This window comes from Chamaea fasciata, unplaced genomic scaffold, assembly GCF_029207755.1.
Source record: "Chamaea fasciata isolate MVZ Bird 193981 ecotype frontalis unplaced genomic scaffold, bChaFas1.0.hap1 SCAF_5, whole genome shotgun sequence".
Classification (NCBI taxonomy): Eukaryota; Metazoa; Chordata; class Aves; order Passeriformes; family Sylviidae; genus Chamaea; species Chamaea fasciata.
This window is the reverse complement of record NW_027094090.1, coordinates 53,163,650-53,190,235: the sequence shown is the minus strand read 5'-3', so window position 1 is coordinate 53,190,235 and position 26,586 is coordinate 53,163,650. Positions and strand designations below refer to the sequence as shown.

The following is a 26,586-nucleotide window of genomic DNA, read 5'->3' as shown; positions in this document are numbered from 1 at the left end:
AAAATAAGCATCAGATTATAGGAAATAAGAAAAAAAACAATTTTAAAGTAAGTATATGACACTAAAATAATCCATTTATTTCCAATTCAAGTAATTAAAACTCCCAAAGTAAAATTATTCTGTAGGAAGAAATTTCCTTCCCTGATAGTCAGAGATCTTAAACACACCAAAATATTATCCATGGAATTCTCTCATTTGTCTACTCTGCTAAACTAGGATAAAAATCATTATGTGCACAAGTAATATGAAACACAACTAAAACATTACTCAACCCTTCTACATTGCAGAAAACACAATTTATACGCAGAAAACATAATTTATCTGTGTTGCGGTCAGAGCTGCCAATATTATCTGGAGCCCCCTCCTTACTATAAAGGAACCCCTAACTATAATGTGACAATGAAAGTAACAGAAAACTTACTGCAAAAAAAAAAAAATCAACAATATGTATTTTATCCTTTTGAATTTCTGTGGTTTGTGTTTATCATGCCTTTTTATTTTAATGACATTACACACAGACAAAAGTGTCACAGGCACGGCTGTATCTCTCTTTAGTTGAAGCCGGGAGGAATGCTGACATGAAAAACAGGATACTTTTCCAAGCACTAAAAACACAGTTACTTACTGGAAAGAGATGTATGAAGTGCAAAGGTTTTGAGGCTGGTGAGCTCTTTCATTCTCGTTTCTTCCACACTTGTACAAAATATGTGCTCCCAGGCATATAGCTTTAATAGCTTAATGCCTTTGAGTATCTCATTGGTTTTCTTTAATCTCTCAGTAGAATAGTCCTTGATTTTAAGAGAAAACCAGGGAAAAAATTAGTAACCATTTGTAGTCTTAATGACAACCCTCTTTTCTCCTCACTTGTGTTGTTAAATTCGTTAAAAAATAATTCTGTTCGTTTGTGATTTTGTACAGGCACCATACTGAGAAAAAGAATATAAAATTTTCTTTGGAGGTCTTAAAATATTTACAAGCATTAGGGGAAATTAAGTGACCCTTTTCTACAAAGAAAAATAACTCAAAACATCCCAACCCTTCAAAGAGAGGGTGAAACCCAGGGAGGTGTGTTAGTAGGTCAGTGCTGTCCATAATAATAGAGAGAAACCTAAATGTGTGTATTTGCTGATGCAAGAATCATTCTGGGATCCAGTTGTGAAAATAAGTGAGATATTTATCAATGTATTTAGCTAATTTCCCCTCATCAGAAAACAGTAATCATAAGTTTTGGTAAAATCATCTGTTCTGGTAAAATCATAATCCAAAAGATGTTATGAGTCAGAGGAAGTCAGAATGGAGCAGCGGGAAAGATTATTTCTGAAATTATGCAAAGATAAGTCCTCTGTTCAATTTGTACAGGTTATAAAAACTGACACAACTCAACAGGACTGAAGTGTGCTGGCAATGAAATCCATGCATCAATATGTTGCTTACTGAATATTAAGACAAAAAGGATATCTAAATATTTCGCAACTTAAACATCAAAGGTTTATTTTAAAAGTTCAAATGTCACAGCAATAAAGTTAAAAATTAGACAAAGGAGCAGGAAACTTTTCTAATTGGTGAGCTAAATGAGGCAGAAAAATAAACTTAAAACACTGAAGAATTTAGATGTGAATAGATAATAATCCAGCAGTGACAACTGATTTTTAGAGAATACCAAAGCTTAGCCTGAGAATCAAAAGTTTCTAGACTTTACAGAGGGAGGTTGTGCACATTCTTTAATACTTTCCTGCTATAATTTATCAGTCATTTGCACTGTTTGTTAACATCCCATGAAATCCAACATCTGCATGTGGGAATAACACCCTTTCATGGAATGGAATTCAGACAAAATTGTGCTAGTTGGATTAAAAATACTCTTTGCAGAGAAGGCAGGTCAAGGCCCACATACTTTTTTGAGATTCTCTTCCGACAAATTGTGAGGAAAGAGGAGACACTGAACCACAGAAAAACAGCCAGGGAGGGACAGTGAAACTGAGGGATGGTCGGCCCAAATGCACACAGTGGTTTTCACTAACTACAAGAACAGAACCCAGAAACCCTGTTCTCATTTCTGGATCACAAATGTCACTGAAATAATTCACTTACAAGAGTGCTCTTCTGAGCTTCAGCCAGCTTGGTGGCTATGAAGTACTGGATGGGAGCTAAGAGCACAATGACAGCAGCCCCAACCAAGGCGCTCACTCCCAGTAGGTTATAGAGGAGGATCACACCCATTATTATCTGTGAAGAGAAAAGCAACACAGGAAAAGAAAAAAAGTAGGTTTCAATATGCCAGAACCATACCAAGAGAAAAATGTTTGTTCTTCTAATAAACACTTGAATGGTTCATAGGAATCAGCTGAGCCCGTACTTCAGGAGGTCACATTTGGAAAGTGTGGGAAATAAACCCAGAAGCCTTTCTTTTTTGACATTAACTAAATAGTTTGTGTTAGTGCCTGGTAGTTCTAATTCCAGACTGGGTTTCCACAAAACTAAAGGAGCACTAAAATGATGGTGCTTGCCCCGAAGCATTTTACAGAGCTCCTGGCCTCAAGTCCTGTTTACACTAGAGCTCCTTACCTCACTCTGGAAGCATTCAGAGGTCTTAGGGCTGTCATGGATCACAGTTGCATTCTGTTGTAGTGTCCCTGTGCAACTGCAGGCAGAGGGACATCACAGACAGGCACTGAAGCACAAAGCAGATGTGCTGGGACTGGCATAAACTGAGCTTGGGCATCAATACCACGCAGCTCTGGAGGAAAATGCTGCCTTAGCCCTGCAAAGGGTTTGGGAACACTTCCCACAGAAGGTTACCTGGGAATGGCTGTGATGTGACTGCTGCTATTCTGGTTCCTGAGTTAATTCAAGCTCTGCCATATAAATATTCCTATTAAAAGCTCCACTTTGTGGTAGAGAGATGTCCTCCATGATAAGAGGGCATACAGAATTAGCTGCATATCTCATACTTCTATCTGTCTTTAAATCTCCCTTCTTATTATACAACATCACAAGTAAGAATCAATGGAGTTTTACATTTTTAAAGCAATATTTAGCTTTTCAGGCTCCTGTCCTGCAAATTACTATACCTAGCCACAGCAATTAGATCACCTGTTCATTTAATAACTTTCAAAGTATTGATAGCAACATTTCCACCACTTCACAGGATGTGAAACAGTGAAATGAAACCCTAATTCTCTATTATTTGTTTCCATATAGCCTTTTTTGCCTTTTTTTCATAAACTATTTCATGACACTCTAAACCCTACGCAACCCATCAGTAGTAGTAATTACTGACTAATAAAGTAGATTACTGATCCAGTTTCAGGAAATTCAGCAAAACAGATCTACTATAAGAGTTGGTTCTACCCATTTTGAATACTCTTTTATGTCAGTGGGATCACTGAAAGGTAAGGACTATGCCAAACACACCCTGAGCTAAAATTCTGAAGAGGCTACAAGAGTCGAAGCTTCACGGAAAATCAGCATGTCTCAGGTCATTAAGTCATGGGCATTGTTGGAGATTTCTTTCAAGCTAAATAATCTCAACCTTTTCTTCCTACAGATATGCCTCCATTTCTTACCCAGCCTTGTTAAGAAGCAGATGTGTTCAGTGGCTAAGTTTGCTTAGATAAGAACTCCTCTGAGCATTGTCACTGTTCATGTCAGTCATGGAACAGGATTCAATTGCTCTGGTCCTGCCACAAAGCCCAGTTACAAGTTGACACTGCAGAAGCAGTGCTTTGTGCAGAGGCCAGGTGGCAAAACAAAAAAGCAATGGATTTGTGTCAAATATGAACGGGAAAAGGATTGCAGGTCCTCATTCTTCGAGTCACAGACTTGGAAATCCTATTTTAAAACCCCTCTCTCTTCACTGGACCTTGGAGAGACACTTTTCCAGACTTGGGCCAAATTTCTGCCTGTTAATCTTAGCAAGAAGTGCAGGTTCCCCTCTGGATTTTGTAGCAGTGTCCCAGACATGCGCTCTCCTCAGGCAGGCTGGAGGATCTCTGAAATCAGGCCCTGGCTTAGATGCTCTACCTGAACAGGCATTGCCCACAGATTGGGGCACAGAAACAAGAACCACATCAACTGGTTGGTTTCTATGGCAACCAAGTTATTGATTTGTCCCAGTGTCATCTCTCCCATGGACAAGTTGGATGTAGAAAGCCTCAGGATCTTATTATATATCATTGCCTGTAAGAAAGGGAGAAAAAATGAAGTTACTAAAATGATGTCGTTATAAAAGAACAGTAGCAGTGGAATGTTTCAAACTGCATCATCAGCCTCTACGTAGGACAGCCCTTCTCCCAGTCTTTCAACTGAGACAGAGAGAGATGAAGACAGAGTGAGAAAAAGCACAAGAGAGAGAACTGACTTTAAAAAACTCCAATTCCTCTTAAAAGGTTTGCTGCTTAACGCACCCCTAAAATAGAACAAAAAATGACAACACAATATCAAAATTTAGGAAATCGGCCAAAGAACCTTTTTTAACAAGCATCTGGTGAGCCTGTTTTTCTGTGACACTGTCTGCCAAACAGATCCTTGTTTCTGATAAGACAGGTAAATTCATGCTGTGAAGTTTGATCAGAGTGGGTATGTGTTCCTTTAGGTTTCTCTCCCTTACCTGGCCATTCCTTTCCATAAAATTTGTAGGAGCTTAAGAGGGTTTGTAATTAATCAGGGCTTACATCTACTGAATTTTAAAGACAAATATTTTGAGCCCAGTTTGCAGTTATGACCAAACATCAAACGCTGCATCTCCAAGGTAGTTTTAAAAATAATTTGTCCTTTTTGACCCATTTTCTTCATGACTAAAGTGTATCCTGTAGAATTAACCAGAAATGCCTGGTGAATTAAATCAGCTGCATATGCTCCTAAAGAGTCCCAATTTTAGTAAGTGGGAGTCACAAGAAGGAGTCACTAAAAGGAAATACCTAGGTGCTCTTTCATCCCCAAGTCTGTACCATCTATCCTGGGAGAATGCAGAAAATGTTTGAAGCAGCTCCATCAACCAGAGAAAGTACAAGAAAAAGAAGCCTCTACGCTGAGATGATATTCCCATGGTCAGTTACATCTGGCAAAACATCAGTTTCCAGCTTTTGCCTGTGGAGTTTGGTCTGTGCAGAGCCCTGCTACAGGCCCCCCACCACGTGCTGGGCTGGAGCTGCTGGCTCCAGTTCATAACAAGGCTCTCACAGAGGGTTAAGGGATGCTGGGGTTACAGACACAGCCCTGCAGATGAATCACTCCCGTCCCATCCCACAGGGCTCTGTGCTAAAGGGCATAAATATCCAGTCACCACTCCCGACGCATGCACAGCGTTCCCATAAAACAAGGACACTGCAGATGACTGTCCACAGTCAGCAGAAGCAAACTCATAATCAAATGAACAAAGCAGGTGCAGAGCCAAAATTACACTGCTGATCTTCATCTATCTGTCATTGTCTGTAAAGCTGTGTTTTTATATCGCATGGGTTTTTTATGGGTGTTAAACTTCCAACAGATTAGAATGATGGGATTAGTTTTTAGCAAAAGGAATTGCTGCCAGCATCTTGCCAGCACTATTTTGTCCAGTTTTCTGTATAAAAGTACAGCACATATTTTCTCTGAAACCATCATTTCAAGTCAGTCTTCAGATAAAGAATGAGACAAATGAAAACACAAAGCTGGAGCGGTTATTAGTGAATCTCCTGGCAGATCTTTGCTCACCAGTAAAGCACCCCGGAGGTTGATGCCAGTCTCTGTAGTCACATAGTAGGAGGCCTGCAGGAATGTCCTCTGCAGAATAAGGGCGAGGAAGAGAAGGACTGCCAAGACATAAACATTCCTGAGGAATTCCTCCGATGAAAGGTAGGAATTTGATGGATCTTTCACCTGAAAATAAAGGAAAAAATTATGCAAGTGCCATAGGAGATGTTGTATATTCCCAAGAAGCTGAAAGCAAGCAAATTTAATAATTTTATTAGAATAAAACATACTGTAGTATTATGGGAAAGTTAAAGAACTCGGATTGCTCGCTGATCTCCATATGAAAATCATTTGGACACAAATTTAAAACTCCACTCCTGTTCCAAAGACTGATGATTGAGATGCTTTAGCAGTTCTAAAATGATTTTGTTTTAGCAGGAAAGGAACAATAGGATCACCATGTCTGCCTTGTCTTTAGTTTCCCCATCAAATTCTGGTGATCTGTAGAATAGAAATGTTACTCAGTAGGAAAAAAAGCTCATTCCACCTAGCCCAAGGACAAGCTGCAAGAAAATATTTTTTATTATATGGGATTAGTTATTTATGTTGCATTTGCATATTATGGAAACAAGTCCTTCCACAAATATAGTCTATGATACCCGTAAATTCTGAAGAACATAAGACATGCCAGTATTCCACATAAAATGAGATTTAAATGTCTCAACGTGGAAGAGAAAAAAGATCTTCTTTAAAGCCCTTTGTTTTCATTTTCTAGTTTTTTTGTGTTCACTGTTCTGCTCTGTTTCAGGCAGAAAAGGAAACAAATGTACCAAAATACTCCAAGGAAGACTGTTCCTTTGGTATTTCCGACCCAGCTGGAAGCAGGATGTACTGGAATTCTTACAGGGAAAAAAAAAAAAAGACAGAAAAAAAGAAGGAAAAAGCCTGTTCTACTGAAATATCCAGCCTGATTCTGAGATGAAAGGAATGGGCAATATAAGAAAGAAAGCCATCCGCCCAAGACTCCTTGGAAAAAGGGTTGCTTAAGTGCATGAATGATGAGATACATATATTTAAAAACTTTTCTCTTAAAGTTCTGCTGCATTTAACTTCCCCTTGTTTTCATAGTAGGGATATCAATAAGAACATAACATTTGTAGGTACCTTTTTAAATGAATATAGAGTTCTGAGGAATTAAGGCAGAATAAGTAGAAAATTAAACATATTCACATTAGTTTGAACTAGAGAGAATTTAAAGGAGAAATGTTTAATAGCAAGAACAACCAAGAGAAAGTTTATCAAAATCCATAAATTAAAGGCAAATGCATTCTGAAATGTATCCAAGAGAAATAGTGACTGTCACCAAGTCAAGTGCTTTCAAGATCTCCAGTGATTCCAATCTTCCCTTTAGCCAATGCTCATTAAAACCTTAAAAAGCCACAAATAAAGCCACTACACTGAAGAGTACAAAAGATAAAGGAAGTAGACAAGGTAGAGATTCTTAAATCTGAGATCCAGGAGTTATTTTCAAGCTTAAATACTTTGTTTGTTCACCATGCAAAAACCTGAAACATTTTTGAAGGCAAAACATGCATTTGCCTTGTAACTCTGTGGCTCAAATCTAGCATGCACTGGTTCAAGGATGATAAAAAGCTTTATTTGATAAGCTATACAATTAAACTCTCCTTCAGTGCAGTGAAAGCCTCAAGCCAAATTGAGACCATCAGTCAAGAAAATGAATGTCAGGAGTGAGCAGCCAAGAAAAAGATATTTGGATAGTGATGGTAGTCAAATACTTTATCTGGAGAGGAAAATGCTATTCCATTACATACCTATCTACTCATTCAGAGATAAAACACTCCAAAACCTGTGTGCAGATGTCTCTCTATCAGAAGACAAATGCAGGAAAATGTCTTTGTCATTTCTTCTCTGCTGTCAGTAAAATAATTTTAACTGTATCTTTTTATTAGTTATTCATAAATTCTTTTCCTTTTTTCTTGATAGAAAAGGTTCTGTATCAGAGGCTTGCTGAGCATTTAGAGGTGATCCCTGAAAGTTCAGTCTCAGTGAAACTTGAAATGAGCACTGATCTGGCATCTCTTGTGCATCTCTAGTATCAAGAACACCATTGAGTAAAGTGGATACCTTTCAATTTCTCAATATGTGCCAACACAGTTCATCACAGCAGCAATCAATACAATTAGCCACAAACAAGGACTAGCTACTCTCAGCCTCCCAGTAAAAAATAAGAGATTTGAGAGAACTCAAAACTGTCAGTGAAGTATAAACTGACAAATGGAGAGGATTTAAGCAAAATTCCCAGGCTGGATGCATCACCGAGACACCAGCAGTGTGTGTCCTGCCTGAAACAAACAAGCACAGTTGAACAGGAGATGAAAAAGTCGTTCCTTCTTCCCAAAACAGCTGGGATGACTCCATCAAGACAGATGGCTGGGGAGCTGGGGGGAGCCTCCACAACCCATGTTCCATTCCTACCCAAGGCTCCCACTGCTCAGGTTTATAACTTGACTGTCTCTCACAACAGAAATACTCAATTTGCTTGAGAGAAACCATGAAATAACAGTGATGACCACAGACCTATCAAAGCATGCAGCCAGTTGTCTTAAATACCTGATATGACTCTAAAATTACTACCAGAGGCTTTCAATCCACATTGTCAGGTTACCTTTTCTGTGGTATTTGTATTGTTGGTTGTATTCTGGAAGCCCTGGACAATTCCAGAGATGCAGAGTGGCCCAGCAAAGCCCAGCAGGTCGGCCAGGTAGCGGAATGTGCTGCTGAGCAGGATCGGCCGTCCAAAAGCGCTGTACATGGCCAACCAAATGGAGGGACTCCGGTTGGGATGGTCCTCCACCTTTTTCTGGAAAACAGAAACGGGTATGCAGTGCATTAAGAGAAGCCTCTCAGGATTTATATGGCAACATTCCTGTCTGGATGCTCAAAAGGTTCCTGAAAGTTGGTGTTGGACCAGGTGAGGCAGCAAATATTGTAATTATCGACAGATTTCAGACATTCTTCATGGCAAATTCCAATTCTGCCTCCCCTTGGTAACTGTGGTTTCTCACCTCTATATCCCACCACTTTCCTCAGCCTGTGAACACAGGAATGCAAGCACAGATTATCATCCTGGCAGGCAGCCATTGTCCCTTGTCACATGTGTGCTGAGGGAAAGGTCTGACCTTTCAGCCCTCTGCTCACATAGGTAATCCCGGTTTCACAAGCTGTAAAGGCTTCTGATTGCAGGAGAAATACATGACAATTACAAGAATATAGTTTAATTTAATTTATCTGGAATTTTTCCATCTTTTGGATGCCTTCCAGGATAACAGACTTCAACCAAACAATGATAACTGTGCTCAAAAAATGAAAGCAGCAGACCAGGATGGGAGGTCAGATTAAGCCAACCAAGGGTCCTTTCTAGCCTTCAGATTTGTGAATATACACAGTATCACAGCTCGTGGCTAAAACACCAACCAGCAGATATGGCTTTGTGTAATCAGAGGAGTTCTGATATGTCTGAGGTCCTTTCAGTTTAACAAAGAAAGAGTTTTACTGGCCAGAGCCGTGCTCTGCAGAGTGCTTCCTTGCACTTCAGGCAGCAGCTTTTGACACTTTAAACAAGCATCTGTCATTTCTCAAGTAGCGCAAATGCCTGCAAGCTGCAAGCCAGGCCCTTTTGAGCATTCACAGAGACATTTTAAGCACAGCCAAGCAACAACCACCCCCTGCCCCAGCAAGTTCACCAAAGAAAAAGCAAACATGCCTGTAACCTGCCTGTCTGCCTCATGTCTTTTATTTCCTTCTTTTCTCAGTTTTTTCCCTTTTATGCCATTTCCACAGTGAGATGAATTACATGCATGGTGCCAAAAATGTGCAGGTGGATCAGGTGGCTGCCAGAGACTGAGCCAGGCCAATGCCAAGGAGCTTACGAAGGAGAAATATGCACCATGGGGTCAGAGCTACCATTTCAGAAAGGGATGAGAATGAAACTGTTTCCTCTGAGGAGGGAAAGAGCACAAAGGCCTGGCTTGAGTTGCCCACACAAAAGGCTCTGAATTTGTGGCCTAATGGGTTTTGAGCTTGAGGGCCCAAAAAGGGTCAATCACTCTCCTCGAATAAATGATTAATAACTTTAACAGCTTGAGAGGAGCTAAGCTAAGTCATTGGGTAAACAGCTGCCATTTTTGGGGAAAAAATAGTTATATTATTCTGGGCATTCAATTAATAGTAAATTTGTTAAGTGGCAATGGTAAATTCTTGTTTCTCTAACAACTTAATAGCCATTTTCACTGTTACTGCAATTCACACATTGGTCATCACTATATGAAATCTGTTTCCTTTTCATTGGAAAAAATACTAATTAAATTATCTAATTTATTGTTAAATTCTGTTTTTTCTTCTTTTTTTAATCAGGACTTCATATTAGCTGAAGCATGTAACATGAAGAGGAAGACCTTTTTCTAATCATAATTTCTTTTTCAGAATGGTCCATAAATATTATGGGCTTGCATAGAATGTTGTGATGTTAATTAACCAGTCTGGGCTACTGTTCTCAGCTGTGCCACTTGATTAGGTTTTCCTTGTCTTTGTCAACTTCCTTTCAAATTTCTGTAATTTTCTCTACCTTGAGCACTCCACAGTTGGAATAAAGGGCAGTGACACAGTGTTTGCTGATAAATCAAGTCACCTGTAAGGTTTGCCTCAATAAAAATAGAAATCTGACTGCTTCCATAGTTCTGGAGCTGGCAGTATAAGCCTGGTGCTGAAGGGCAATTGTCCTATGATTGATAGTTAACACTATCAAACCGTCTATCAACTAACTGCCCCTGTGACTGATAGTTAACACAATTTCAATCATCCTTTTCTTGGCCCTAACAAGTAAGGCCCGTAGTGGGACATGAATAGCACACATAGGAAACTAATGGTCTTGACTTGAAAAATTGATTTTTCTATTAAGTTTCCAGAAGAAAAGCTTTCTATTAACCATCAGGACAAATTATAGAGGATTTTAACATGCTAAAATCATTTTTTGGATATATGGTATGTGATGAACTGATATGTGGTGTGAAACATCTAGACAGCTTCAACAGAAACAAAATCCAAGCAACAACAGAAACGGGATCACCCTCTTTTTTTGGGGGGGGGGGCGGGGGGTGAGGCAGCGGGCAGGGTAAATGGAATTATGTGAGAATTGACACAATTATTTCCATTTTCATAGCATCCAGAAGAGATAGCAAGACAATGTCATGTGAACTATCTCAAAGAAATTTCACAATACAGAGTGTTCAGGGTCATGTTCTGCATCTTTCATCAAGGTGTGAGAAGAAGGGTTTGGGAAGGAAGGGAAGTTTTCTCTCTGCAGGGCTATGGAGCACAGCTGAGATCAGCTATCTGCAGGCACAGGCTGGGGTAACCCCACTTAATCCAGAGGAGGCTGTGAGGCTCCCCTCACCAGTTCCAGGAGATTAGTGTAAAATACACACTTGGCAGCAGAGACAGTGGCATATCACCTCCTCCAGACTTCAGACTACTCTCCAGTCTGAAGAATTTTCCTAATTCTGTGGCTGTTTTCTGGCCGAACCAGGCACAAGCCAATGCATTTCTCCACAGGAATGAACTGCAGGGAGTCCCACTGCCTGGCTCTTTGGATTTGCTTTAGTCATTTGGTTTACTTTAACTTTATCTACAAAATACCAGTTTATTTCAGGGTTGCAGCCTGTTTTTGAATAGTAACACAAATTTTCTAGAGGCTGTGGTAAACTCAAGACTTTAGACAGCTACAGAACACAAAATATCTGATGTTAAGGCAGCATCAGAAATGTAGGTAAGTGTAACTGCATACATAACATTTATGCAAGTGTTTATATGTGCATGACACACACTGAGGGAAGCTCCACACTGAAAGTTTGTGCTCATGCCCATCAGAAATGCACATTTCACTTGCCTTTTGGCATCTGAACTGCATTTTTTTGCAGGCACAGACGGTACCTGCAGACGTGAACGAGCTACAGACAAATGCTGGCACCCAGCTGTCGCGCTTGCCATCAAGAATGACACAGACTCAGGTCCTTGGACCACGTGTGTGCATATCCCTCTTTGGCCTCTTTAAGTAGGGTTTAGGCACCTTAAGGAGCTGGCCTAAGGGATGCACCTCTCCCAGTCTGCTGTGAAAAGCTCAGTTCCAAAAACTCAGTAGCTTTCTGCCCAAATCAGAAGGATCTTAATCTCTGGTCTCTCTAATCCTCAGCTGCAGAAGGAAAAAGAAGCAACCTATATCTATTAAAATATAAACAATTGTACTGATAATTGTTTCATCTCAGAAGGAACAGAAAGCAGACTGGAGCTCCATTAGATGTTGGGAGCAAAGAGCTGCCTAAATGCATGCAGAAGCTTCCCAGAAAAATCCTGCCCTATCCAATGAGTTTTCCCAACCATGGTTTCTGTACTGGGTCTGGCTGGGATGGAGTTAATTTTCTTCATAGAAGCCTGTATGGTTCTGTGTTTGGGATTGGTGACTAAATCTCTGCTAAGACACCAGTGTTTTGGCTATTCTTGATGTGTGGTTTTGGCTATTTCTCTGCCTGGAGAAAAAAAAAAAAAGGTGAAGATGAGTCTTTCCAGCTGAAACGATGGACAGAATGCCTTCCAGTTTCATAAGTAGCTAAGATTTAAACAAATCTTTCACTCTTAAAATCTAGCAAGTGATCAGTCTTGTTGTGGTTTTAGTTTCCATTTGCACTCAGTTTGGCAAGTCTCTGCTGCTATAAATTCACTTAAAACCAAACAGTAACTATTGGATTGGAGCTTCCGACGCCAATGTTTCACCTTGGAACAAACAGTCCTGAGTTAAAAATCCCTAAAATGAGGATTTCATGAAAGCTGAAGAAATTCAAAGTGACACTTTGGCTTTCTAAGGCCAAAGAGTGACAAGGACACCTGTTATTACCTTTTGTTCCTCATAGGCTTCTTTGAGACAGACATAATTTGTCAGTGCTCTCATTGCAATTGGGAGCTTCCCAATGGCCTTCAGGTCCACAGGTTTCTTGTGAGCAGAAATAATGAGAGTGTTCATCCACCAATAAGTTGCCTTTGAGAGCAAATTGACAAATGGCTGCAGGAACCTCACCCCCAGATCCTGCAGATCCTCTGGAGGCTTTACTTTCTGAGGGTTCATGAAAAACACATACCTCTGTAGAGGAGAAAACAGACAAACATGGGCTCAGAAATTATCTTATTGATAGTAATTTTTTAGTAAAAACAATATGCAAGACAACCACAGTCTCAAATTTACTTTTAAAGGAAATTATATGTTGAATTTAAATATAAATTTGTGTGTAAATAGGAGCATTTCCATTTTGACAGATAACTGGCAAACAGTTGAGCAACATGGGATGTGGATACTGTTCTGAAACTTATCACTATTTCCTATCTCAAGCTGAACAATACTAAAAATGAATTCCTGGGAAATAATTTTATTTTAAGTTATCATGGGTAAGAACATATGCTAACTTACAGATTCACTACATAAAGAGTTCATTAACACTAACACAGCACATATTTTACAGATTGCATCCACCTATACCCTCCTCATGGGCACAAATATGAATCTATCTACATAAATATGTGTGCACTTTGTGTGGATAGATGCACACAGGCACACACACACACACCAAGACCAGGGTATATATCAAGGACATACATTTTAAAGAGATTTAAATCACCACTGGTTTCCACAGAATTAAGTCTTTATGGCTAAGCTAAACTTGGGCCTAAACTTGACACAAGCCAGAGTTCCTGGGACTAAGGAGCCATCTTCACCCCCATGATACCACTGATATTTTTCCAGATCCTGAGGAAGAAGCCACATACCCTGACTCGGATGACATTGATCTCCACAGCCATCAGCAGCCCATAGAGGATTACCATGATTCCAGTGATGCAGAAACGCAGCTGAGAAAAAGGCACCCCGTCCTGGCAGTATCTGACAAGCTTGATGGTTTTGGTGACAAACGCCATAATCCAGTAAAGGAATAGGGCTGTAAAACAGGTGCACATCCATAATTTAAAATTAAATTAACAAGTAAGGGTAACTACAGTATTTTAGCTTCCATGGCTTGATACAGTGCAGGCAAAGTGATCCTCTATGTCACCAGCCACTGTTTTCTTTCCTGGGTCACAACCCTTCAAACAGATCCCCAATGCCAGATCTTCGCACAGGTATGAAAGTCCACTGAAGGGGACTTAATTTGAAGGGGAACTTTGTTCTTAAAGTGAAGGGAAAGGCACATAACTTAACAAAAGTCATAATGCCTCTTAGAAAAAGCAGGATGCATCCCAAGTGAGAATATAGAAATGTGCTTGTTTTGAAAAAGAGTTTATGGAATTCAGTGTTATCCTGCATCCTGGCTGGTATCTGTCAGGGGCTTGTTCAGGTGGTTGAGTTATAGGCAATTTGGACAATATACTTGCATGGAAAATTATTCTGCAATGTCTGACCATCTCCTGACTGAGAGAGCAGATAGGATGATCTCAGAATCAGCTGCAAAAGATGTTGAGAAAGAGCCTCTGCACAGGAGAGCTTGTGGTCAGATCACTATACAAAGTGGCCTTTTGAAATAGCAGACAAGTTTTTCCTCAAAATTATCAGCAGTGTTAAAAAATACCTAAAAGATTGAGATAGAAATGCAACAGGTGTGCAAGGCTTTCTCTTTTGTACTAATTTTAAAAGCAGTTTTCAGTACCTTATGAAAGGTGCAGTAACTCCTATGATACTACCAGTTGCAAGAGTAGAGAGTTATTCCTCTCTGTTTTAATATTCTCACACATTCCACCATCCTCCTCAACCTACACAAGCTGACTTTGGCTAAAATACAGGGATTTGTAAGAATACATAAATCTTAGACTTACCCAGCAGTAACTTCGGAAAGTTGGATGTTTCAATGTTATGGTAATACACTATGGATACAGTGGCAGCCACAAATCCCATTATAGCTGGTAGAAAGAGATGCAGGTGGCGAGATTTCATTTGTCTGAAAATAAATAGAGTATAAATTAGTGAATTTGGTGCCTTTTTTTCACCATTGTGTGAAACCATAGGTGTTCTGCTAATCTGTTGAGGAGGACAAACATTAATTTCTTAGAGACAAAAGATTTTTGTCCTCATGAGTGCTTAACTTTGATCAATATTTGCTTGTCATTATAGCTTGAGAGAAGAAACAATGCCAAGAACAATGGCTTCACCTTTATCCCATTAAAACCTGGACAGTTCAAGAAAGGATCTATTAACTTTTTGGGGAAAACCTCACTATGCCTTACTAGCCAGCCCATCAGACATTAACACTGTTCATTAACAAATGCAATTAGCGTGGTTATCCACCAAACTCTGCCCCTTACGTGTCAGAAACAATCCCCTCTGCTATTTCACACACGTGCACAAAGAGCAGGGTGAATGTCAGGATCCATCGCAGGTTGTGCCCGGGGAAGTGCAGCCAGGTATTGTGGTGAATCTGCACTTTGGAGCTCTGGCTTCCCCAGCCTGGGAAATGATAAAAAGGAAAAAGAAAGGTTATCTCACAGCCAGTCAGTGACTGATCTGGTTATCAATTTTCTGAGCCACACTTACATGCAATCTATACAAACCCCGTACAAGACTACAAGGGCTGTTGTTACTAAAAAGATGACCCAGGAGTGTGTCAGTTGCCCTATAATTTCAATCAAACCCTGAAGACAATGAGACAACACTTTTTCCAAATTACAATCAAAGAAAAGTCATTCCTGGCCAAAAAAAAAGATAAGGAAACAACAACAAAAAAACCACCCCAAGTGGCACCCTGAGACAACAGGGACCGACAGATCTGAAGTTTGGCGTCCTCACATCTTTCACAGTAATGGAAAAGAGTGGCAAAAATTTCCAACTGATATAAAAGTTTCATCCTCAAATGAGGCCTCAAAGAGATGCATTGACCTGAAACAGGTAACATTTATTACCTGTTTCAGGCCTGGTTGGGAGCACAGTCTGAGTGGAGGCTGAAAGGTGACTTCACGGCTTCTCTCCTTCAGGCGCAGCCCAGCCTCGTAAGCCTCTGCATTCCTGGCCCTTCAGAGCTCCCAACACAGTGCCCGGACTCAAATTAATCAGCAAATTAAACTTGAAGCCTATTTCCATGTCATCGCCTCAGATGCCACCTGCCCTTTCCAGGCATGATCCTTTCTGAGGCCAGCAACCCACGTGACACCGAGGATCTGAGGGAGGTGACAGGGCTGGGGAAGCTGAGGCCTGACCACGGGTTGGCTTCTCATGGTGGCGAGCCTTGGCGTCTCTCTCTTCCCACACAGCTACAGGGCCGTCCTCAGTAAACCCAAAAGTCCCTCTTGCTGTATATACCCCTCTTCCCAAAGCCCGTACAGAATCCCAACGACAGCACGTTTTGGGCAAGCAAAGAAACCAAACAGAAGGAAACAAAACTAACTCAGTTTAGAACCCAGGATGTGTTTTTGCTGCACAAGGATGCAGCATCTCATCGTGCTTAGAGGTTCATCAGGTGACTCAGGAACACATAAACCAAAACCTAGGTTTATTCATTCTTGGAAACTGTCAGCATTTCACCATTTCATCCTTGTTTAAGACACAAAATACTGCAAGAACAAATTATTCCCTCTTCTCCATAGCTATCTCAAGCATTTTCTATAGTTCTCTAAGGCTTTCCTAATCTAATGCGGTTTTCTTTGACCTTGCTCCTGTCTTTGTCTTTCCTGAGCTGCTTTTCATTTTTTCTTTGCCCATACATCTGCACAAACACAGCTCATCACCAAATTTCTGCTTTGGAGTCAGTCTATACCGTAAATTCCAGCTGGCTTTTAATGCTCTGTTCAACAACTATTTGTCCTGATAATTAGCATACAAAATATTAAACAAAGAATTACATACTTACATAAGTAACATACAATTTAAAATACTATATTTTTTCCTAACATTGTTACGAAATAGAGGGAATTTTCAGCAGCTGCAATACTATTTCAAAATTATTTGGCTAATACCTCTAAAAAAATCAAAGCAGCACTTGATGTTAGAGTGCTCTAAAATATTACCTCTGCCTTCAGACTTTGCATTGTACTTCCATCAAATGCTTCCACACAAAGCCCTGTGCTTCAACAATGACTTGCATCTCACCTCAAAGGAAGAGTCAGCACTGAGGTAAAAATCCAGCACTTTTGGAAAGAGCTTCCATAACCCTGGAGTTTCTTTCTAGTCTTCATAAATTGTTAGAATTTGTTTCAAATTCTCTTGCTTAATTTTTTAATTAGTTTTTAGTCACTGGCTCATGTCACAGTTAGGTGCAGAGTATCTTAACCCACAGATTCTTGTAGCGTTTTATTCAACCACTTTGGAGTCTTTTTAGCATGATGAAAACCCTTAAATCTCATGTTCAAATACAGTCCCAAATTCAAATCTTCCTTGTGGAAGAAACGCATTTCCATCTACGCATGCAACACCAGGAAGGTACCATGGAAGAACTGACATGGTATTTCTCATGAAGTTGTCAGGAGAATATTTATACTTTTGATGGTTATTCAAGTCTCCTAATCTCCTATGATCAGTTAGAATGGCACTGTTTGACCTCTCTGGAAAAGTATTAAATAGTATTTATTTCACCACTGCAAATTAATTGGGATAAAAAGACAACTTGTTGTCTTTTAAAGGAAAAAAAAATCATTAGAATACTAGCTTAGATGGGTTTTTTTACAAGACTAGGTTGGTTAGAACCCCTCCACTGTCCTAAATTCCTCAAGAGGGATTTATCATTTCTTATTTTTTATTCCTGCTGGAGAAAAAAAAAATTTGTTTACAGATGTTGGCAAAAGAAGAAATTATTCTATTTTAAATATTACCTACACATGTCCTAGCCTTAGATCCAAGGTGAACATGTTGGATCTTCTCTGTAATTCATGTAACTTCAAGGAAATTCAGACCCACTGCCCTAAGTCGTCTAATATCTAATAACAAAGGCTGCAAGTTGACAGTTTAAAATCTGAAGAAAATTTTGCAGAGAGAAGTTTCATAGCATTTGGATCTGATCTGTCTGATTCTCACCCATCTCTTCATGCTGATTAGTTCAGATTTAAATCTAAAATTCCCACATCTCAGCGACTTGGCCTCACATCCTCTGGGTGAAGCCATTCTGCCTCTTCTTTTTCAGAATTCATAAATACAAAGCATCCAATGGTTTCACCAAGCCCATACAAACATGACTGAGTATTAACACATGCTCGAGTGTTTGTGGGATGGCAGAGTTCCATGAAATAACTCACCAATGAACAAAATTGGGAAGGTGATAAAGAGCAGGAAGACATGAGGGACCAAGTTGAGGGCATCCACAAAGCAGACATTCCTGAGGACACCAGCACTGATGTTGTAGGCTGAGGCATTGTCATTACCACAAAATGCGAGTCTCATCTCTTCCAGAGGGTCCGGCTACTACAGAAATGAGAGAAATGTTGACTACCAAGAGTGCTAACATTGCCTCTGGCTAAAGACAAAATAAATATAATAAAGAGACCAGGAAGGAGCACACTGAAGAACCCATAGAGAATAACACAGTTGTATTTTGAAAATTATTTTGGGCTATGTCAAATACAAACACACTAGAAAGCTCTATTTATATGGCATTAGTATTATTTATATTTTGATAATATTGTTTGTATTTAGCTGCATTCATTATTTAAGTGCTATTTTTAAATACATTTTGCTATAATTTCTAGTGCTCATTATAGGCACAAACACTATGCTGCAAAATCTCTGTGAGAATATAAAGAAAGAAAGTAGAAGATTTGAAAAATAAGTATTTCCATTTCTCATAACAAACCCAAATGGACATAAGTTGACCTGTGTGTTGCGGTTTTTTGTTTCTTTGGTGAGCCGACGCTGTCTGTGCAGTATCTCCAACAATTAGTTGCACTGCATTCCCAGTGCAAGCTTGGAACTTTTGGTATTTGTGATCTGGCAGCTTTGAACTCACTGATATTTTGTATTTCTTCATTGTCACATAGAACAATGGCCACACAGATGAGACATTATGGATAAATGACAAACTATTAACCAAAACAGGTGGCAATGAAGACTGCCTAGGCAGTAAGTCAGCATTTATGTTTGATCCTGAAAACCCTTAAACACATGCTTAGACTCATCCCAGCAGTCTGACTTCCATGATTTCTTGTGAGATTATCTTTGTACACCAAGATAAACTCCTGCGTTCCTGCTCGCAGAGCATGGGCCACAGATCAACCCAGAGGTATGGCCAGGTTCTGGCTTAAATCAACCTGTGCATCATTTATGTTTTCAGTCTTCTTTATAAGAAGATGAAACAGAAACTGCAAACAAAGTCTTTCCTTGCTCATTTCTTTGCCTGAGACTTACACAGAGCAGCACAGTGCTGTAGAATAAGTTGTGGACACTCATTTATCCATACCTTTTCCTTTTGTCAAATTTTACATGCTGAAGTGGAATATATTTAATTCAGCAAAACATCTGTCTGCAAGAACATTGGCATTTATAGGTTTTGCAGAATCAGAACAAGATAGGATGGAGAAAATGTATGAATGCAGTTTAGAAACAAAAAAAAAAGTCAGTTGAATGGGGAGAAAAAGGTTTCCTTCTTTCCTCAAATAGTTCAGATTATTTCTGTAAGATGTTTAAACAAGGTACTCATAAGAAGGTAAGCATAAACTACACAAGTAGTCCCTCAGAGACAGAATAAACATGCAGATCTTCAAAAAAATACAGAATTCAAAGAAGCATTTTGAACCTCTGCTAAACCCCCTGTTAGCTTTTAACCAAGTTCTTTCTGAATCTGAAAAGCGCAACCCATATCAAAACACATCAGTGAAGAGGAGTTTCTTTGAAAAGAGTGTGATAAATGTGCTCCCTTTCCCAAATATATCAGCAGTTTATGACTGAGATTTACCAGACGTTAAGCATAACTCGCATTCATGTACTCACTGTGAGGCAAAAGCTGAGGGTCAACCGACTCAAACTTCAGTAACCACCATCTGTTAACAGTCCATGTGCTGTAACACAATTTGATGGAGATTTTGGTCCATTCTCTATAATGAATAGAGTGATATGACCACTATCATTCTATAATTTTATTTTTATACCAAAAGACATTCATAAGTGCATAAGGCTAGTAACAAAAAATAAACATTCTGTTAATGTGGGATCTGTCTGAATATATCAAGGAGTTATTAGCAAAACAAATAAGGAACTTTAAAAAAAACTACACAGAGGTTGCTTGGGTTTAATTTGTGAAAGCTTGACATTAAGAGAAACATAATGATAATAGTAATCTCTTGAAAATCAGAAGTGCTGTTTCCTCATTTTTATCGAAGGTCAGAAGTCCAAGGGAGTTCTGCTGGGAATTTTCCTCCCTTTCCCACAAGGATGACTCTCTTCTGAGGCAGCATAAGATGCTGTTGTGGTCTAGTGGTTAGAGTGGTACTGAAAGTCAGGAGAATCCTGGGTTCAGATGAGCACTGAATCATTGACTCCCTGTGTAGCTTTTGGCTTCTAGTCAAAAATCAATCTGGGAGAAAGGATGAAAACCACATCCAAGGGAAGCTATGGGAACTGTTGTTTGTTTCCCATTTTTTCTGGAAGGGAAATAGAATAGAGGCAGCAAATATTTGAGTGAAGGACTATTAACTGCAGGAAGAGTGTTTTCTCCTAACGAGGGACCACCATCAGTTTGCAGAGGTTCCTTATCACACCTCAAACAATAGTCACTAAAAGCTCTCATGCAAAATGCACCTTTGAAGAATCACATCTGAATCTTCACAAGAATCTGTGGTGTGCCTAGTTTTGTGTTGAGTATGTCCAGTAACACTCTTAAAATCAATTGTCCTTTGCACATTGCCAGGGCTGAGAAAAGAACGTGGTCCTATTAGTTAATACTGATATCTAGAGACACTGCCCATCACACTGGTAATATTTTATATTTTTCAAGAGAAGGTAAGGGCAGTCTACTCACAATACTATTGTTCATTAAAAAAAAAAGGGGGGGGGGAAGTAGAATTTAATTGCCTTCTCTTAAAAAGAGAGAGAAAATCAAGCCTAAGTTGGTCAGTTTTAAAAATTCCCAGAAAACAAAAAAGATTACATGGCAAATGAGATAGGGTAACTGACAATAAATTCCTAAGATTTTTGATCAGAAAACTTCATCATGAATCAGTTTATCCAGTGACCATGCTCATTAAACTCCCACAGGCTTAAAATCTAACAAAATATTCTGATCAGTGTTGTGATGCTGTGCTGCCCCAAAATGCCAAATCATCAAATATACAACTTCCCTGTTCAGCAGCACTTAGCTCAGGACACATATCCAGTACAGTTTGGCACTGATAGGAAATGGAGGAGATAAGAACTGTGGAAACATTAATAGTCCAGTGATTCTTCTCTCCTCCCTTCCCTTCTTTCTTCCACCCATTTTTCCATCTCCACTGTGCTGGGAACGAGCTGTGGCTGGAAATGGACGACTCATGTTCTGCATCTGTTGGCATATCCCAAATTTTGTAACACTTTCTGCTGCTGGCAGTTCTCTGGATCTTCAAGAATGGTGTATGAAAACATCAGCACTACCTTAGAGCTCTGAGAAATAATGTCATCTCCAGTTGCCTTGTGGGGAGACAGGATCCACTCCATCTTTCCCTTCCCATCCATTTCTGCTTCAGAAGGCAGATCCCACACACCCCCCACAGTTTTGTGACTCAAGCTGCTGGACCTTGCTTTTTTTTTGGAGAACTTTGGTACAGAGGAGACTCTGCAGGTGGAGAGATGCACGGAACCATCACCCCCTGGAATAAAGCATGTAAAGTACTTCCTGCCTCTTGGCTCAAGTTTCCTAGATAAGGGAAATATAGTGGATGAAGTTTTGCTGATATCAAAGGGATGATGCTTTGCATTTACAGACAATGCCTTTTGGTTTGAAGCTGAAATTAGTCATTACTTTCTGCAGCATCAGGGCATGCCTCCAGAAGCTCCATTTCATTAGCCCCAAAGTTTAACAAGCTGTATTCTTCTCCAAAGAAGGACAGAAAGAAAAGCCCCTAAGGCAGAAGAACAAATCCTTGATTTCTCTAGGCAGTACAGGGCATTTTCCAATAATGTTTTTGCAGCTCCACTAAAAATAATGCGAGTTGGACCATGACAAGTTTTCAGATGTGATCTCTCATCCAAGAAAACAGTGCAGCCTTCAATCTTTTTCAAATAAAAATATGATAATATGACAGCAAAATTTCTTGTACCCACGCTCAGATCCCATGCTTGGAAAGTTCAGTGTAGCTACAGAAGGACACATTTTTTGGCCTGCAAACAGTGTAAAGCTTCAGACTCATTAAAGAGTCAAAGTTGCACTTTTAAACAGCATTTCAGTATTGCAAGTTAGAGTTAAAGAAATCTTTAATAATTCTAGGAATTCTAAAGAGTTTTAAAAGGTCACAGCTACAGCTACTGATTTTTAATGAGTCCTCGTTTTGAAAGCTTTCACTCAGAAAACTGAGCCTGGAAATTAAGACCATTTGAAGATCTTGATTGCAGTTACCCAGTGAAAGAGGGAAAAGGCACCATTTCCTTCTTTCTGTACAACCATAAGATTTCATGAAATGAAACTAAAATGTGAAAATTAAGAACAATGAATTAAAAACAACACCAACAAGAAAAACACCTACAACAAAGCCAAAACATGAAGAATTGAAGAATTGCAGCTGTGCTTATTATTGTAACTCATGGAAAACTGCAGCAGGAAAGGAAGATGGAACACTTCTACAACTGACCACTGATCAATTTTGGTTCCCTAAATGAAAATTACACTATTAAACTATTCTTCCCTTGCTTTTACTCCTCTACGAAGCAAATGCTGTACTTCAGCCAGAACTACATCTGTAGAGAGGGAAAAAGAGGTATCTTGCCCACGTGAGAAAGTGCTGTTTGTTTCTCTCCATGCTGAGCTTTATGCAAGTACATAACTAAATACACAGAAACACTTACTCTGTTTTTCCCACAAAAAGAGAGAGAATGCTGATCACAGAGAACAGCAAAACCTGTAATGCTGAAGAATTTTGAATTAGATCTAAGCAAATCAGAATACACAGCTGACTCAGGTTTTCCCACCATGTGGCCAAAGGTGATTTTCTCCTTCCCAGAGATGAGGAGACAGTTTTTAGGCCACAGCAAGTATGCGAGGAGAGAGCAAGGAGGTAAAACTGGTCTGCAGAGCCACAGGAGGAGAAATTTGAAGAAATTTTTGTGTATCAGGGATGGAAGAGATTAAAGCCTTTAGTGCTCCAACTCAGAGAGGTTATTGCATTCCACAGCAGCAATGCCCCTCCTACACCTGCCAGGACCCTTCCTTGGGAACACTGGAAACAGCCCTGCCTGGAAGGGTACACAGGTGAATTAAGCAGCAAAGCCAGGTGGGTTTATCACCCTCAGCAGTCTGCCTGCCTGCCTTGCTGTGGGCTCACAGTCCAGCAGAGAGCCACACCAACATAGTTCAGTCGCACAATTAACAGTCCTAATCACTGTGGTGATGTCCCCAAGGTAAGAAGCCCTGCTCACATCAAGTTCGACATCAAAGTTGAACTGCTGCAATTTCCCTACTTCAGTTCCCAAGTTGGCTCGTGCAGGACTGCCTCAAGACGTAACAGTGGAGAAATGTCCACCAGCCTCTTAGCAAAACTTTATCTGTGGGTTCTAAAGGAGGGGAGAGCCACTGGAAAGCAAAGGCCTCTTCGTCTCATATGGATTAACCTTTTCTCTAAGCTCATGATCAGATTGGAATCTCTGAAGCTCAAAGCTTCTCTACAGGAAGATGGCTTTGACTGGCAAACAGCAATGTCTGAACAATATGGGAGCAGTCTAACTGCCACTTTGGAAAAAGAATCTGTGTAACCTAAAAGTGAATATTCTGTAGAAAAGAGATGAAGGGGTAGCAAGTTATTTTGAAATTTGCTGATCATCTACATTATGAACCACTTCTCATCAGGTGGTAGCAGCCATTCAGAATAACTGTTGAGGTACTCATAAAGTCACTAAGACAATGTTATTCATAGTCATTACAAAAAATGGCTTTCCCAGAAAAAGTTTCACTTGCTGTTGAATACAGTAGGCCAACAATTTATACTGGGGTAATTGTAAAAACGTGGGTACATCACAATTTGCTTCACTGCTAATTATAGCAGGAATGTTATACTTTATAATAATGTTGCCAAGCATGCTAGGTTTAATCTATCGTGTCAGACATGGAAATGAAGTAATGGGACAAAGATCATCTGATAACAAGCATGTGCCATCTGAGGATACCAGCTACATTCAGCAACCCAGCAGGAGTGCCAAGTGCCAGGTAATTTTTTGTTTTAACACTTGTAGGCTGGAAGGCCTTCGTCTTTCTAAGTTACTCTCAAATTACTCACTTTAAATTCTGTCTTTATGAACTCTACAACTCATCAGAGATTCTGAGAGGTGGTTTTTCCTTCTCCCTTTGAGAATGGCCTGTGCTGAATAGTCAGTATGAGCTAAAGCCATCAGCCAAACTTCACAGAGCAGGGGAATGGAAAGAACAATCAGGAGGATGGGCCCATGTTGGTACCAGTGGAAGGCAAGTTTCAGCTGTCCTTTACATCATTAGGGAATCTGATTCCCCCTTGGTTTACTTTAATGAGGATGTGAACTATCTGAACAGCAGTTCACCCTTCAATGAAATAGCTAAAAACCCCTCATGTCCTTTAAGCATTTAAATTTTTATGCTAAGATCCACATTACTGGCAAGTTGAGACTTCCTGGTTTTAGGCTAAAGTGGACAGACACAGTCATAAGAGAATAAACAGAAAACAGCACAAAAGTGATTCATTAACAAAAATTCCTGTGAAGAAGTGAGAAGTTTTGGGAAGAAAGAAAATAGGTCAAAGTCGTAAACATGGAAATGACAGAACATTGAACCTAAACACTTACAAATCTCATTTTAACAAGCATAAATGGGGATTCTCAGGGCAGTAAGCCAGTTCATGAGATATATTTTCCATAAGAAATTCTGAAGAAGACAATGGAAAAATGGTAGATAATCAAAATTTCCATTAAAATTATGAGAACATCCTCACCAAGTACAAAACTATAAGAATCCTAATTAAAGACATTTTAACTACCTTAAGGGTCTTTTAAAGTGGACTTTAAAATCTTCATATTCAAGAGTTTCATCTTACCTGAAATATCACTCTGATCGTCATGCTCTGCAAGGTACTTATGACTACAAAAAAAAGAGTATAAGTACACTCCTCAGGTGGAGCTTGTTTGGGGGAATAAGAATATTTTGAAAACATTTATTGCAGTAGTTCTGTTGTCCATACTTTAAAAAAAAATGATATAAATTCATAGTTGCACTTCCTAATTAAAATATACCGGTTTACAGAGCATTCTTGTGTCTCAGTTCAGACCAAATTTCGTTTTGGTCTTACATATAATGTGCATTATATGCCCATATATACATATAAACATGTATGTATATACATATGTGTATGCATATAGGTGCAGGGTGAAGAAAATACTCTGAGTTTTACAAAAGTACTTAGTTCTTATCTTCTGAATAAAGCACAAAAGCAAAATTTGTCTTTTCTTCTGGAATTTCCCATAGTAAATTTTAACTGAGGACAAATGATTGATTTATAGCTTTGAATGGAAGGCCTAACTCTGAGGTTTTCGAGAGATTTTAGGTTAGTGCTCTGAATCTTTTCCCTATCTGCTTGTAACCCTTCTAGTTTGCTCTTACTTTCCTGAAAACACTAACCCAACCTATGTGATCTATAATCTTGCAAAGAGTTCTGCTGAGGTAACGGCAGAAAGCACTGTCCCCTTTAAAACCTATTTCATCAAAAAAGACCCGATACAAAATACAATTTTCTTTTTATTCCTTATTTAAGCTGTGACCACCTATGCTCCACAGACCCCTCTTCCTTGCTAAGCACTGCCCCAGCTCCCCTGGGCCTCAGGATGATGAATTACCTCTGGTGCTTGTCAGCATTCGCAGCGCTAACTGCCGTGTGCCACAGCCTGATCCAAACGGTGCTGAAGTCAATGCAAAGAATCTCATTGACTTCGGGAGCCTTCTGGATCAGCCTCCAAACACAGGGAAAATCACAACGGCAGTGGTGCTAAACAGGCTATTGGCACTGCAAAGCATTTCACACAAACATCTGCAGTGGTCTCACACATCTAAATGCATCGCTTGGTTTTTTTTCTTTCTTTTTTTGGAAAGCTTCTCCACACAGTGCGATCCCCAACACCAGCGTGCTACGCTGCCTGCTGTAAAACCTTCGACTTCACATTGCCAAGACAGGACAGTTTAAAAAAAGAAACATAACCCTGTGAACAGCAGCAAAGAAAACATCAGCAGGAGGGGACGGTAAAGGCTGAGAACGCCTGCGAATGGAAAAGGAAAAAGAGATTGGAGTTGTAATCCCAGGAAAGAACGAGGAGCAGCCCTGTCCCACAGATATAAAGGGAAGGAGGAGGAGGAGGTGGTTAGTGGGAGATAATGGGGGGAGGGTCATCGCATGCCCCGTTTGGTTGCTGAATGTTAGATCAAACTCTGCAGCAGCTTACCTTTGTAAACACAACCCCAAATACCAACCCAAAGTGTCACTCGGTTGTGCTATGTGATCAATATCATCCCGATGGCAGGATTTTCCTCCACTTAGTGAAGCCGCTCCAAGCCCTGGAGTGGATTATTTTTAGGCTGGTGATGGGAAGATCAGCTGCTGCCTCCTATCGAGTTTCCAAAGTGCACAAACTCTTCTTGCCTTTCTCATACGCTGAAGGGGGCAGGAAACTGGGAAGAGACAGGCAAGCAA

The 26,586-nt window shown here is 39.8% G+C and overlaps 1 protein-coding gene across 1 annotated transcript in view; it reads right to left on the bottom strand.

Moving 5' to 3' along the window:
* ABCC9 (ATP binding cassette subfamily C member 9) overlaps positions 1–26,374 on the bottom strand; it is a 68,578-nt gene extending 42,204 nt beyond the window's left edge. The window contains exons 1-12 of the mRNA XM_066183704.1: positions 26,339–26,374; positions 19,691–19,794; positions 18,004–18,169; positions 15,088–15,229; positions 14,602–14,723; positions 13,564–13,730; positions 12,641–12,883; positions 8,360–8,554; positions 5,695–5,859; positions 4,024–4,179; positions 2,092–2,226; positions 626–788 (exon numbers count right to left, since the gene is read on the bottom strand). Of these exons, the coding sequence (XP_066039801.1) occupies positions 626–788; positions 2,092–2,226; positions 4,024–4,179; positions 5,695–5,859; positions 8,360–8,554; positions 12,641–12,883; positions 13,564–13,730; positions 14,602–14,723; positions 15,088–15,229; positions 18,004–18,148 (1,633 nt within the window). The 5' untranslated portion in view covers positions 18,149–18,169; positions 19,691–19,794; positions 26,339–26,374. The remainder of the gene's footprint in view (positions 1–625; positions 789–2,091; positions 2,227–4,023; positions 4,180–5,694; positions 5,860–8,359; positions 8,555–12,640; positions 12,884–13,563; positions 13,731–14,601; positions 14,724–15,087; positions 15,230–18,003; positions 18,170–19,690; positions 19,795–26,338) is intronic.
* Positions 26,375–26,586: the final 212 nt, after the last annotated feature.